We start from the raw sequence: 15,151 nt of genomic DNA on the forward strand, positions 1-15,151 counted from the left end.
GGCTGGGCATGCACATATAAATATAAAGATGTTGGAGATTGATAAAGTGGAGTGATATAAAGTACCAGCCAAACAACTTCTGTCTGGCACTTTATCTCTCTCCACTTCCATAATTAATGTTGTAAATGAAGAGTTACTGTACATAAAGATCAGTGTATCACTCCACCCAAGCTTCTGCTGTGTCCTGTTTGCATAGGCCATGAATAGGTGATGAGAGTTATACGGTTATAGAAGAGTTCGGGTTTGAAAATAAAGGAATCACCTCAATGGTTGGCTCTGTACCTCTGATGTGTGAATCACAGAGAACGGCACTGCTCAGACAGTGTCTCCACAGAGAGAGAGAGAGGATGAAGTACAGTACTAAAGGAAGAGCTGAACTGCAATGGAGACCGGTAGGCCCATCGATAATAGATCCTGCTTATCTCCATTACATGGAACACCATTTCTCCCTGGGCCTAATTCAGATGTTCTTGGTGGTGGCGGGTGTAGTATAGCAGATTGACAATGTCTAGGTCGACAATCTGTAGGTCAACACCAAAAGGTCAACGTGCATAAGGTCAACACTGGTGAAAAGGTCTACACACGAAAAGGTTGACGTGAGTTTTCCACCTTTTTGTTGGGATTAATGTCAACACCTGAGTAAGTGTTGCCATGCTTTGTTCCAAAATGTGGATCATAAAGTATAAAGTCCAACCTTTTTATGTTGTTGCCCTATTGACTATTGTCCTAGATGTTGTTTGTCAGCCACCCGGATACTGGAGGTGGCATTGCTCTGCTTAATAGAAAGCAGGAGAAATACTCTACTATGGTAATGCAGCAAAAGGTGTCTGGTATAAGTAGATGTCTCTTAATTGCATTAGTGATCCTTGCTGTGTACTAGGATGCAGAATACGACCACCTGCGACACCGTCGGCTGGCTGCTGTGTTCTTCCAAAAAGGTCAGGAAGTGTCCATTTTCTCCAGATCTTGCCCTTGGCACTCTCCCGAAACAGCAGAAATAGAGGCTGTAGCGACAAAAAGAGGGCCCACCGCTGCCCCTGTCACCCTCTTCCTGTCAACCATTGTATTTCCCCGTCACCCTCTGCCTCTGTCACCCAGTGAACTATTGAACATTATGAACTTGGGTTAAAATGGAGCAGGACCTCCTAACTCCTGTTGGTTTTTTAATGCTACAGTATTATATATGAGACCTTAAGCATACCTCCCAATTTCCATAGACGCTGGGGAGGGACAGGGTGCGCGGCAATTTTTTTTGGGTGTGGTTTATCAGAAAGGGGGCATGGCCTACCGAAAAGGGGGAGTGTCCTATACTCTGCCACGAGGCCACGCCCCTGTTTCACTCCGCGGTGGGGGCATGCCCAGCAGCTCTGCGAGCTGCTGGCCAGCCCCCAGCCCCTCTGCCTACAAGAATAGGCTCTGTGCGCATGCGCACAACGTCTATTCACGGATGACAGGGGGAACTCACAACTGCCCCACCCCCCGCCACCGGACACTGCCGGCGGCGGGAGGGACACGGGAATGTCCCAAAATACCGGGACATTCCCGCGATAAGCGGGACAGTTGGGAGGTATGCCTTAAGGATAACAGTATGTAATTGATAAACTCTCATGGTTAATGACCAATCAAAACATTCATAAATGTAACATATACATATTTATGAATGTAATGCCTTGCCTGCACAGTCAATCAATGCTAAGCAATCTATGCTAGACAATATTGACTAAGCAGGAGAAAAATAGGGAGATTTTGGCTAACCTTCTAGGAGATTTTGACTACCTAGTCAAAATCTCCTGCCAACATCTCACCATGTGTACACCCCTTAAGGCTGCAGGTTGATGGATGTCTTTTGTATTATATGTTTCAGACAATTACTGCACTATTGTGTTATCCAAATAATAGAAGTTACAGGATTAATCTGTCCTGTCTTTTGCTATTGGGCGTCTCTCATACAGAACATTAAAAAGTTTAGTATGTAACTATTTCCATCATATACATTACTTTGTGCCAGGCACAATTAGGGAAGGAATATTAAAGCAAACACATCTGATAAACAGAGTCCATTCTGTGGCGTGATCCAACGTTCGGGGGAATGCAGCCTATGATTTCGCTAGGAAGCAGTGACATCACATGCACCACATCTAGGCTGAGTATTGCTCCACGCCACAAAAAGGCTCATACTAATGACTAGACACATTAGAATTACAGTAATTATATATAACACAGCCAAATGCCCATTAAATGCAATCAATGATTGTTAATGGAATATTATTGCCAGTAATGGCCAATATATTATGCAGTGCGCACAAAAACATTCTCTGTTCTGGTAAATTTCAGGAAACAAGAGACATTATACCCCACAGAAATATTTCCCTGTTATTGTCATTTAACTATCTGATTGCCTAAATGTGGGTTGATGCCTGTTATTATGTTTGCCTCTCTGGTTTTCCCAGTGTCGCCTGTCTTTTCCTGCAGTTTAGTCCCCTTTGTCTCCAGCCTTCCCTTTCAGTCTATCATCCCCTTGTCTCCAGCCTTCCTCTTCAGACATTCATGCATTGTCCCCGGCCTTCCCTGTCAGTCTATCATCCTTGTCTCCGGTCTTGCTCTTCAGACGTTCGTGCCTTGTCCCTTGCAGTGTCTGTGAGTATGTCACCCGTTGTCTCTGGCCTTCACCAAGAGTTTGTCACACCTTGTCTCTGTCCTTCCCATTCAGAGTTCTGGGATAATAGGTCAACAACATCTAGGTTGACCACTATTGGTTGACAGTGACTAGGTCAACATCTAAGAATGGTCAACATTCCGTAGGTCGACAGTGACAGAAGGTCAACACATGCTTTAGGTTGACATGGTTGACACTCAAAAGGTTGACACAAATTTTTCACGGTTTTTGTGTCTACGTCGTCATGGACACTGTATAAGTGTACCACGTACTCTCGCATGGCTTGCTGCGCTCGCCATGCTTTGGGCACAGTGCCAAACCTTGCTCAGCACACTAGTATTATCTAACTCTATGCCCGCTTGGATAGTAAAGTATAAACCAATTCGGTCTAAACAAAAAAAATAAAAAAACATGAAAAACGTTTGTCGACCTTTTTAATGTCGATCATGTCCCTGTTGACCTAAAGCTTGTGTCGGTCTAGTCACTGTCAACCAATAGTGGTCGACCTAGTGACTTTCGACTTAGACATTGTCGACCCAAGGATTGGATACCACTCTTTGGTTGGTTTCCGGCATTGTACCTAGTCTGGCCCCACTGTTCTCTAGCTTTCCTCCTCCATTTCTACCAGTGGCGTAGCTACGTTTTGCCCCCCCCCCCCGTCGCCACCCCGCCAAGCACCCCTACCCCAGCGCCCCGCCGCCCATGCAAACCCCCCTCAATCCCCCACAGCCTTACCTATCGCGCTGGTCCCGGCGGTTCTGTTCTTCTGCTGAGGACCACCAGAAAATGGCCGCCCCCATACAGCAGACAGTTTCAGAGAACTGTGTGCTATATGGGGGCGGCCATTTTGTGGTGGTCCTCAGCAGAAGAACGGAGCCGCCGGGACCAGCGCGATAGGTAAGTCTGCGGGGGATTGAGGGGGGGTTTAACTATAGCACCGCAGCCCCCGGTGCCCCCACATGCACAGCACCCCCCCCCCCCCCCCGCGGTGGCGGGGGCTGTGGTGCTATAGTTACGCCGCTGATTTCTACCCTGTCGTCTCTGGCTTTTCTTTTCTGACTGTAACCCCTTGTATCTATTTACTCCTTCAGTCTTGTCCTGTGTCACTAAAGAGTATCCTTTATGCCTGTTTCCTTTGTCTCATGGTTTTTTTTTCCTTTCTTATCTATATTTGTCTTGCTTCTGTGTACAGTTCTAGTCTCACATCCCCTTCCTTGTGACCCCATCTTGTAAAGTAGATTGGAGACAGTTTAGTTCTAAATTCCCTTGGAGAACTGTACAGACACATCACCATACAGTTCTCCTTCTGTAATTGCTTACATGCTCCCAGACTCACAAAGTAGCGAATGAAACAAGTTCCAAGCCTGTATAGTAAATTGGAGTCACAGCAGGGTCCTCAGGACTACTGTGCCGCAAACTCACTGGTCGCATTAAATAAATGTGCGGTTAAGCATTGTAGTACAAATACCATTTACAGAATAAACACTCTGCCAGTGAAGTTACCAGAACTCTAGTTCACATTATGTCACATTGTAATGTTGCCAGTACACATTATGCCACACAGTTTCCCCAATTCACATTATCACTTACAGTGTCCCCAGTTTCTGTTAAGCCATATTACAATGGCTCGTTTATACTGTGCCACATGAGTGCCCTGCAGTTCAAATTATGGCATGCTACAGTGCCCCAGTTCATATTACGCCACACTATAGTGCCTTAATTTCATATTGCGCCACATTAGTTCTCCTAACGTAACATTATAGTGCCCTTCACATTACATGCCCTCGCTGTATTCACAATAAAGAGTTAAAAATCAAAAAACATGTGCGCTGCAGGTGGGGCAGATGTAACATGTGCAGAGAGAGATAGATTTGGGCAAGTTGTGTTGAAACTGAAATCTAAATTGCAGTGTAAAAATAATGCAGGCAGTATTTACCCTGCACAGAAACAAAATAACTGACACAAAACTAACTCTCTCTGTACATGTTACATCTGCCCCGCCTGCAGTGCACATGGTTTTGCCCATTTTCCAAACAAATTTGTACTGCGATCAGATCATCTGAATAAGGGCCATAGTACAGCAGCTAAAGTATAATATCTCTATTCTAACATATACGAATACAGTTATTCAATCATTCCAGCCTAGAGAATTATATAATGTAACGGCCATTTATACATGTATTATTACTGCAAGAAATGATTTGACTGTCAGCCGAGGTCAAGTGTATTCTGTACTGAAGCTGTTCTATAATGACCACAGAGTACATGGGAAATAGAAGGATTTTTAATTGAGAAAACCATTAAATAACATGCTCCCAAAATAGAGTTCCTGCCAGGCCAATGTTCCGGCGTTCCCAGTTTAGTATCGTTATGACAAAGTGCTCAGGGAAATACAGGAGAAGAGAATGCCAAAATAGAAACTGGTTCTCCATGCTGAATGCTACAAGTAGAAGAATGGCACACAAGGGGCTTTATTTACTAAGATGGGAGTTTTATTTCAGATGGGATGTTGCTATGGGCAAGGAGTTTGGGGCTAGAAGCACCACATAATACCCATATGAATAGTATAATACTATTCTACAGTACTTAAGGGGTTACTCTGGTTCAATCGCAAAGGCACAATCACTCTCCAATGGACAAAACCATATGCACTGCAGGTGGGGCTGATGTAACATGGGCAGTGAGAGTTGATTGACTAATGTAGCTTTCACATCACACTTTTAAAACGGTATATTGCCGTTTTTTTGCCTTTTAAAACGTTTAAGGCTGCAGTGTGAAAGTGTCATAGTTGAAATACCATTTAAAGTTAACTGGTATTTCAACACGTTTAAAAAGCAGAGTCCTACCCGTTTTAAAGCCAATTCAGAGCCGTTTTTTGTGCTGTCTGATGCTGCTTTCAGACCGCATCTCTGGCTTTGACCCTGTATTTGGAAACGTTTCCAAAAACGGGTCTGCCAGATAAAACCCCTTTCACACCGCAGCACTTAAACGGTATATTACCGTTTAAGTGCCGATTTTTTGACACTGGCAGACCCGTTTTTGGAAACTTTCCAAACACAGGGTCAAAGCCAGTGCAGCCTTCAGCCCTCCCCTCCGTGCAGCTCCCCCCTCCTCCCCCCTCCTCCCCCCCCCCCCTCGCGCGTGTCGACCGAGAGCGTGTCGACGCCCCCGCGCATGACGACCCCCCCCGCGTGTCGGCGCCCCCCCCGTGTCGACTTACCCCGTGCCGGTACCTCCGTTGTGGATCCCGGCACTGCAGCTCAGTATGCTCGGAAAGCACTTATGAAAAAAGTGTCTTCCAGAAAATGGCTGCCCCATAGGAAACCCTGTTTAAAAAAACTGTCTTTCGTATGGGGGCAGCCATTTTCTGAAAGACACTTTTTTTCATAAGTGCTTTCCGAGCATACTGAGCTGCAGTGCCGGGAACCACAACGGAGATACCGGCACGGGGTAAGTCGACACGGGGGGGGGGGGGGGGGGCGTCGACACGCGCACGGGAGGTGTCGACGCGCGCGCGGGGGGGGGCTCCAGTGCTGTGAATACTTAATGAGCGCTCATTAAGTATTCACTGTGCTGAATTTAGGACCCAGCTCATTAGCTGGGTCCTAAATACCGTTTCAGAACCGATTTTGAGCCTAAAATACCGGTTCTGAAACGGGTAGGACCCTGCATTTTAACCGGTTAGAAAAAACGTTTTTTTCTAACCGGTTAAGTGGTCCTGCACCTTTCAGACCGCACACATTACCGTTTTAAAACGGTAAAAAAACGGCAATATACCGTTTTTAAAGTGCGGTCTGAAAGGGGCATTAATGGCACTGAAATGGTATTTAGTAAAAAATAAAGGTTAGAGCACTGTGATAGGCTGTCCCTTGTCTTGTGTCCCTTCCCTGAACCAGGAAATAAGCTGTGGGTAGAAACGTGTTCAGAGGTTAAACGGCTTGACTGGTGATGTGAATGGTACTTAAACTGTATTTTTAAATGGTAATCTGCTGCAATATGAACACTAGACCCGTTTAAAATACCATTTAAAATTACAGTTTTTCAAAACGTTTCAAAATGTTTTATGTGATGTGAAAGCTACATAAGAGAGGTCTAAGCCAATCAATGGCTTCCTATTCATCTGTATGGGCTTTTTTTCTTCAAGTGCTCTGCTCCTCCCGCCGCTGCCCGGCACCATCTTCTTCTCCTGCCCAGTGCCGGGCGCCCTGCTCCCGTTGGCACTCTGAGTCAGAGGGCAACAGCTTCCTCACCTGCCCGGCTCCCTACGCCACCTCCCCCTGTTCCCTCCGCCCGGCTGTCTATTAGTCAGCATCCCCCTCCCGCTGCCGTCCCCCGCATGGCTCCGGGCTGCACATAAAATTTAGCAAATCTTATGTGCAGCCCGTCCGACCTCCCAACTCCGATCCGATGTGCATGGGACCGCGCATCGGATCTGGATGTCTACAAGTGCGATTTGGGATAATTTCATGGCCCGATTCATCCGAATCGGGTGAAATCATGCCCATTTCGCATAGTGTTTGGGGGCCTTAAGAAGACATCTTGGAGCACACTAGGTGGACAATCTAAATGTACTGATGAAAAACCATGTGCAGCATATGATAGCTCAATAAACAACATAAGCAAACAGCTGTGGAAACAGCTACAATGCCACAAGACGGGGCAGAATTATTAAGCTCGGTGAAGTGATAAACTGTCTGTTTTTTTATCACCGGCCAATCAGCTCCTACCTGTGAACTTACAGGCTTGGTTTGAAAAATGACAGGCAGGAGCTGATTGGCCAGTGATAAAAACCAGACACTATCACTTCACCGAGCTTAATAAATCTACCCCCAGTGAGGGAGAATCTTGGAAGACATTTTACATAGTAAGTAAAGCTCCAAAGAGGTTTGTAGGTTAAGTTGTAAACAACTTAAATTGTACCTGTTACATGCACACAGTAGGGGGTTCCATAGTTCAAAGTCAACTGATAAGCATTCAGCCCTTGAGTTCACTAGGAGACAGTACTCTATGGATATTAGTCAGACTTATGAGCCCCTTGTTTTAGTCAGTGATGTCACTGGTTCCCTGTAAATTGGCAGACTGCACCTGATGCTTATTGTACCCAACCTCCAAACTGTCTGCCGCATGTGCAGGTGACTTGGTTATTTGAACTCATAGCCAAAATTTTTGAGAAACAATCAATGAGTTTGGTAGCATAGTAAAGTCCCATTACCTGGCGCACAAAGCTGTTTGAGGTAGTGTCAGAGGACGTGCTCCCATCCGATCCCTTGAATCGGTTTTTCCGCCTGGCTCCTTTTCCATAGGTCTGCAAAACAATACAAAACAATGCAAGTCTCGTTAATTTAACTTGGATAATCGTCTTCCTCTGCTGCACAGTTCGAAATTCACACTTTATATATCCTGATTTTTTTTTTTTTTTTAAAGAACATGAAAATATATTGTATATTACAAGGGAGGGAGAGAGGAAGGAAGATGTAAACACATAGAATCCTTCTCCCATGAACAACACTTATGTATAAATGGGTTACACAATGAATTCATGCCTAGAAGCTGTGCAGCCAGCCCCCGTCTTTACCGCTGCTGACTTAGAAGCCTGCAGTATTACAAATCAGCACTCAAACCTCAGCCAACTACAACAGCCTGTAACAAGTGTCTAGAACAGCGGTTCTCAAACTGTGGGTCCTGACCCCAAAGTGGGTCCCGACCTTCTCAGCATGGGGTCGCGACTCAATGTTGCTGACCATCAGGCTGATGACTTTCCTAATCTCAGCCAGTGATTCAAGGAGTCTGAAAAGTCTGTTTAATTGTTTGTTATTTTAGACTCCTCCCATCACTCTGTGCCTCCACAATGCTGCCATGTATGGGCTGTCTGCTGACTACACGTGTGATGTGATGGGTTATGGTATATCAGACTCCTCCCATCACTCTGTGCCTCCACAATGCTGCCATGTATGTGCTGTCTGCTGACTACACGTGTGATGTGATGGGTTATGGTATATCAGACTCCTCCCATCACTCTGTGCCTCCACAATGCTGCCATGTATGTGCTGTCTGCTGACTACACATGTGATGTGATGGGTTATGGTATATCAGACTCCTCCCATCACTCTGTGCCTCCACAATGCTGCCATGTATGTGCTGTCTGCTGACTACACATGTGATGTGATGGGTTATGGTATATTAGACTCCTCCCATCACTTTGTGCCTCCACAATGCTGCCATGTATGTGCTGCCTGCTGGCTACACATGTCATGTGATGGGTTATGGTACATTAGACTCCTCCCATCATGTTGTGCCTCTACAATGCAGCCATGTATGTGCTGTCTGCTGACCACACGTGATGTGAATCTGATGACCTTCTGCACTAAGTTGCTGGGGTCCCGTCATTATTTTTATTGTCTGATGGGGTCCCAGAGCAAAATAGTTTGAGGACCCCTGTTCTAGAATACCTGGTCCTGCATTAATTTACACGGTGATTGTGCGGTTGAACGTCTTTCACAAGGAACCACGTGGGTGTGAGTCATAAATAGGTGATGTAGGCCGTGTCATGGCATAGACATCTGCTGTAAAAGGAGTGATCAGATGTCCCTTACATGGCAGGAATAGGACTTTTTATCAGTCTCAATGAAACGTTTAATGACAGTGAATGATTGTGGGATATGTGAAATAACGGACATGAGGCATTATTCAGGTTCATTCACAAAGCCCATTTGGGGGAGGATTCTGGTTCACTTTTAGAGAACCGAATTCGGCCCCTGCCCCGTTGGTCGGGATCTGTGCATATGTAAACCCCGAATGCAAACGGCCTAGGAGATTTACTGTGTGGCCTGGTGGTTCGCAGCGAGGAGGGAGGGACAAGGGCGGCGCTTTGCCATGGGAACGCCCAGCATTTCATGGGTGTCCCCATGAAAACGCTATGCGTTCCCATGGGGATGCGGGCGGGACAGAGTCTGCTGGGGGCAGGCAGATGACATCACATGACGTTAGCCGCCAGCCCTGTCTTCGTCCTAGCACCCGCAAATATAAGTCAGTCTCCACTGACAGGAGAAATCATTTGTGGGGGGTATTCGGCGGGGCGGCTTTACATGGGACTCAATCAGAATCAGGTCCTTGGTTTGCTAATGGACAAAACGATGTGCACTGCAGCTGGGGCAGATGTAACGTGCAGAGAGAGTTAGATTTGGGTGGGGGGTGTATTTCAAACTGATATCTATATTGCAGTGTAAAAATATTGCAGCCAGTATTTACCCTGCACAGAAACAAAATAACTCACCCAATTCTAACTCTCTCTGCACATGTTACATCCGCCCCACCTGCAACACTCGCAGCTTACAGAGTCACTGTAATGTTGCCCCGTCGAATACTCCTCCCCGCCGCTGTTTCCTCTCGCTGCCATTCAAGTTTATGCGTTACGAAGACACATCCCCTCGCAAGTGCATGTAGCAGGAGAAATCATTCGATGGTCTCTGACGAATGAACCTGAATGACCCCCATAATGTCCAGTATCAGCCCATTGCTGCACAGGGAACCATTGGTGTAATGCCAGTAGCAGTCAGCATGACAGGTCCGGGGATAACTGTAGGATTAGTACATGCGTGTGACACTGGCTTGTTGCTGCTACCAGGAGGTGACAGGGACACCTGATAGCCAGTCAGTTGGAGATGTAGACAGCTTGGTATGCGGGACACACTCAACATTCCATGGTGGGTCTGATAAATAACTAAAGATTATCCTGGACTACAGCTTAATGTTACAGTGACAGGGGCTTGTGACATCTGCCAAAGGGAAGAACATACGAGCGGTTTCCAACTTCAGATTACTTTCATTTACCTGCCAGGCATATGGAAGATACACCTTTATCTCTCTGGCTTTGTTCTGTCTATTCCATGTTTGCCATATATTAATATAAGCAGTACTAGCTGTGTATATGTTTCCCTAAAGTGCAACTCAGCTCTGCCGCCTTCTCCGTAATTGAGGCATAGGTGTAACTAGCTGTACCACAACTTAGAAATATAATGGAGAAGTTGCCCGTAGCAACCAATTAAATTCTGATTCCAGTCACCTTGAGGTGTAACACATAAATAATTGTATTATTTTTTATATGGCGCCACAATGGGTCCCAATGTCACACCAGCAGGGGATTATTAGGAACTAGCGTTTATCCGCGTCTTCGCTTGTGTGGAAGTCTTTTAAAAAAAAAATGCCGTCTAAGACAGTCCACAGAAGTATATACATACAGTATAGTAATTTTGGAGAGTAAAGAATGTTTTTTTCCATTATTGCTCATTTTCCTAACGTCACATCCAGATAATACATACCTCAGTATCTTTCTACTGCTGCTTTCACATCACAAAGCCGTGTCTGACCCAGCCCTGACCCGGATCAAGCAACTTCACATTAAACTCGGGTCGTCCATTATACAGAGTGCGACCTGAGTTTAACCCTTCAATTAACCCGGGTGGAATTGCCGGGTCGGTCAACCCGGGTTATAAGGTTTGGTACTTTCACATCGCACCTCGACCCAGGTCGTTACCTCAGTTACCTGGTAACAACCTGGGGCCGAGGTGCAGTGTGAAAGGGTCCTAAGGGGGAATTCAATGTAAGCAGGTATTTCCGACAGTCAGAGATATCGGCATTTTTTCAACAAGAGTAGGTTGGATTTACATTTGACCTTTTCAATATTCCCGACTGTTGGAAATTTTCCGATAGTCAGAAAACCCGTGTATGCAGATTGTCAAAAAAAGGCAGCAGATGCTACAATTTTGCGCCTGTTGTTCACAATGCAGATTCGACTTGTAAAAAAGGTGAAAACGCCACCCAAATTTAACCAATTTCTGCATGATGCCAGAATGAACAGACAAAAAAATACTACAACTTTATTATACCCCTTTCAGACAGAAAAAAAAGACACGGGAATTTCCCTGGTCCAGGAGGGTAGACCCGGGTTTTTTTTCTGTCTGATAGGGTCAACCCGGGTCTAAAATGCCAGGACTTCAACCCAGGAATTTACCTGGGTTTTTCCTGGGTCTGTTTTCCAAAAACCCGGGTCGCCGGCTGTCTGAAAGGAAACGACCCAGGTTCTTGGGATTATTACACATTGTTAGGCACTGATTGGCTCTCCTGGTGGGGTGCTGGCTGATTGGTTGTGAGGATGGGCCTCTCTGATTGACTGGGAAGGCATGGCAATGGGGCTGGCCTCTGAGGTCATTAGGGAGCTGAAGAAAGGACAGCATGGCCCACTGGTAGAAGCAAGAGGTGAGAGCTGCTGGCAGTGAGAGGGAAGGAGGATATCGGCAGATGACTGGGACAGTCAAAGATGCCACAGTGTACTCAAACATTGCAAATATACTGACAGCCATGTGAGGTAACATGTACCTTCCAGTATATAAAAACAATAAAACTTGTTTACAACATATCCTTGTGTCATGCCATGGTTAATGCAATGCAGTGAGCAGTCACCACCCACTTTTGATGACCTCATCTCTGTGTGCCTTTAAAACTGTCCTTTTCTTATGACACACAGAGTTTTGCAGGAAAAATCCGGCTTCTGTGTGAAAGGGGTCGACACGGGAAATACCCGGGTTTTTGCTCCTGTGTGAAAGGGGGTCAGCACCTTGCTGCCTAGTTCTACCCGGGTTTTTGTATCCGGGAAATACCTGTGTTTTTGGGATTTTTCTGTCTGAAAGGGGTATTATTTATGTAGATGCCTGTGTTACTACTTTGAGCTAGCAGATTTTAGCACTGAGTTTACTGCACATGTCTCTGGGGAATTAATACGGAGGCCATTTTCCCACTAGGCATATGCAAAGCATCAGGAAAACGGCTCAGTGCCAATTTTACCAGCGGTTTTACTGGGCTGAGGCTGGACTCCAGAGAGGCAAGTATTGAAGAAATGGGTGCATTGCATAGCGTGTGGCCCCATTGGACCCAGGGGCCAATATAAACTGCACAGAGCACCTCACCCATCATAGATACACCACTGCTTGCACGCTACATAAACAGAAACTGTATAAACAAAACAAGTAACTTACAATACAGAACGTTGCAGAACATGGTCCAGGTTTAAAACATGGTGGCATAAGCAGTCATGGTACACAAATAATCAGCAGACAGCAAAGCCAAAGAGTTGGGTAGGGTTGAAGGCAATGTGCAGCATATGGTGGTAAAAGTGATGGATGGAAAAGCACATAAGGAACGAGGGCCCTGCTCCTGATCTAAAGCGTAGGGCAAACAGACAGGGGTGACACAGGTGGGGAGGGGGTAATGAGCATTTAGCAGTGAGTTAGAATGAGAGCTGAAAGACTTTGATAAAGAAATGGGTTTTGAGGAGCTGTTTGAGGTTTTGTAGAAAGGTGGAGCACCTGATAGTGAGGGAGTTCCAGCGGCAGACAGCAGTACTGGCAACATCTTAAGATGTGGGAACGGGACAAAGTAATCAGTTGGGGGGAGAGCTGGCATTCATTCATTGAATATAAAGGGACCTCACCCAATATGGTGCTACGGTGGACTTATGCCACAAGGCAAAGAATGCAGTGATGCCCGGCGCCACCGCAGAGCGCATAGGTTCCAAGAAAGTGCAGGTGCAGATAAAGTGTCCGTGCTTTCAGTGCGTGTGTATCAAATCTTCCTCCAAATGGCAATGCGTTTCGGAGATATATTTCTCCTTCATCAGGCTAGGATCTTAGGCTTATATCTCCGAAACGCTTTGCTATCTGCACCTGCATTTTCTTGGAACCTAAGCTCTGTGCGGTGGCGCCGGGCATCACTGCTCGGCACCTGCATTCTTTGCCTTGTGGCATAAGTCCACCACAGCACCAATATTGGGCTTTTTATATTCAATGTGCCAGAACTTTTTCAGAATTGAGTGTGCCAAAAGCTTTGTTAAAGGGTGGAACTGTCATATGTGATGTAAAGTATTCCGAATTTTTTATTTGTATCTTTAGACGTGTCGAACTGTGTATATAAATAAACTGACTATGAACATCGTGTATCTCCTCAGCGCCTATTTTTCATATTATTTCAAGGCAAACACACACACCTATAGTTAATATTTTTCTTGCTGTTGTTGATGATGATGACTTGTGAATCTTTATGTCTATACACTAGACCTTAGGTTGCAGGATATGTAAAAATGCAAAAATTGGGAATACCAGTGTGCAAACTCACGCACAAACCAGGCATCGCTCTGTTCATCTCTATATAAGAGTGATGAACAGAGCCCTTTGTTTTTTTTTCATAAATCATTAGGAGAATGTAACCTTGAATATTCAGAGGTACGTCGGGCACCAGTCTGCCAAGAGAACAGTTTGAAATAGTTCCCAGATCGGCCACCAGATAATATTCTGGATTATTTAAATGTGAATTATTCCTTGGAATAGCACAAAGGGTGCCCAAGATGGCTGGCTCGTCCTCTCTGTATTATTATAGTGTGCTTTGAGTGTGACTGGAAAAAAAAAAGCACTATAATCTAATATCAACAACATAACTCCCAACTTTTTTAAGTTGGGAAGAGGAACACTCGCGCACCACCGCTTTCATTCTCTGTGCTGCTGAATAGACGCATGCACAGCATCTATTCTGTCAGGCTGGGTGGACTCCAAACTGCCCTCCCCCCTGCCGCGGGACACTGCCAGCCCCGGGCGGAGGGCAGGATCGTCCGAAAAAAACAGGACAGTTGGGAGGTATGCAATAATAATAATTATTATCATTATTATTATTATTATTATTATTAAGTTTTGCCAGGATAGTAGTGCAGTGCATTGGTTGTTATTGCCTAACCAAATGCCACGTTATTCTCGAAACATTCATAACTGTTTCAAAATACTTTTGAATCAAAAACAATAGCTATGCTTAAAAAAAGTTAGTTTAATATAACTTAGATTATGTTCGGCATGTATCATACATACCTACCTGCAGGCCAGTATGTTACATGAGGAAGCAACCATGTATCTCAGGAGGGGACATGGAGGAGGCGCCCTAGCGACATTGATTCACAATTACATCATCCTAGCCCCTCCCCTGCATTACAGCACGCACACATTACCGGCATTGCAAAGTGGGGGTGGGTCTATGATGACTCAATTGTGCACATATCACATTAACACCCAATCACCGTCTTCCATCTGAATGAGTGTAGAAGGTGGGTGACTGGGAGCCTTGTTTACTTTTCCGGTTTTCGGGAGCCTCTCGCCCATTCCGGGAGATTAGGCAAGTATGGCTTGTATATAATGTCCAGTATATATTGGCATCTTGCAATAGCACTAACAGGCTCTTATATTATTTAGTCTGGCCGCCATAAGGTGTCCATACACTGTCCATACACTATGCGACTTCTCCCCTTGCAGAAGTCGCATACAATCCCCCTCCAGCCACATGTGATCCTCGCTTCCTGCCGCTGGTAGGTAGACCAACTCGTAGATCATACGTGCAGCCCATATGATCTCCAGGTCGGATCCGATGCGCACAGGACCATGCATCGGATTGGATTTCAGACAC

General features: G+C 45.6%; 1 protein-coding gene across 2 annotated transcripts in view; it reads right to left on the reverse strand.

Moving 5' to 3' along the window:
- CACNB2 (calcium voltage-gated channel auxiliary subunit beta 2) overlaps positions 1–15,151 on the reverse strand; it is a 275,681-nt gene that overhangs the window by 239,033 nt on the left and 21,497 nt on the right. For both annotated transcript variants that reach the window (XM_083189322.1, XM_083189324.1), the window contains exon 2: positions 7,869–7,961. In XM_083189322.1, coding sequence (XP_083045448.1) covers positions 7,869–7,961 — 93 coding nt within the window. The remainder of the gene's footprint in view (positions 1–7,868; positions 7,962–15,151) is intronic.

Source organism: Crinia signifera, chromosome 5 (assembly GCF_055691185.1).
Source record: "Crinia signifera chromosome 5, ASM5569118v1, whole genome shotgun sequence".
Taxonomy (NCBI): Eukaryota; Metazoa; Chordata; class Amphibia; order Anura; family Myobatrachidae; genus Crinia; species Crinia signifera.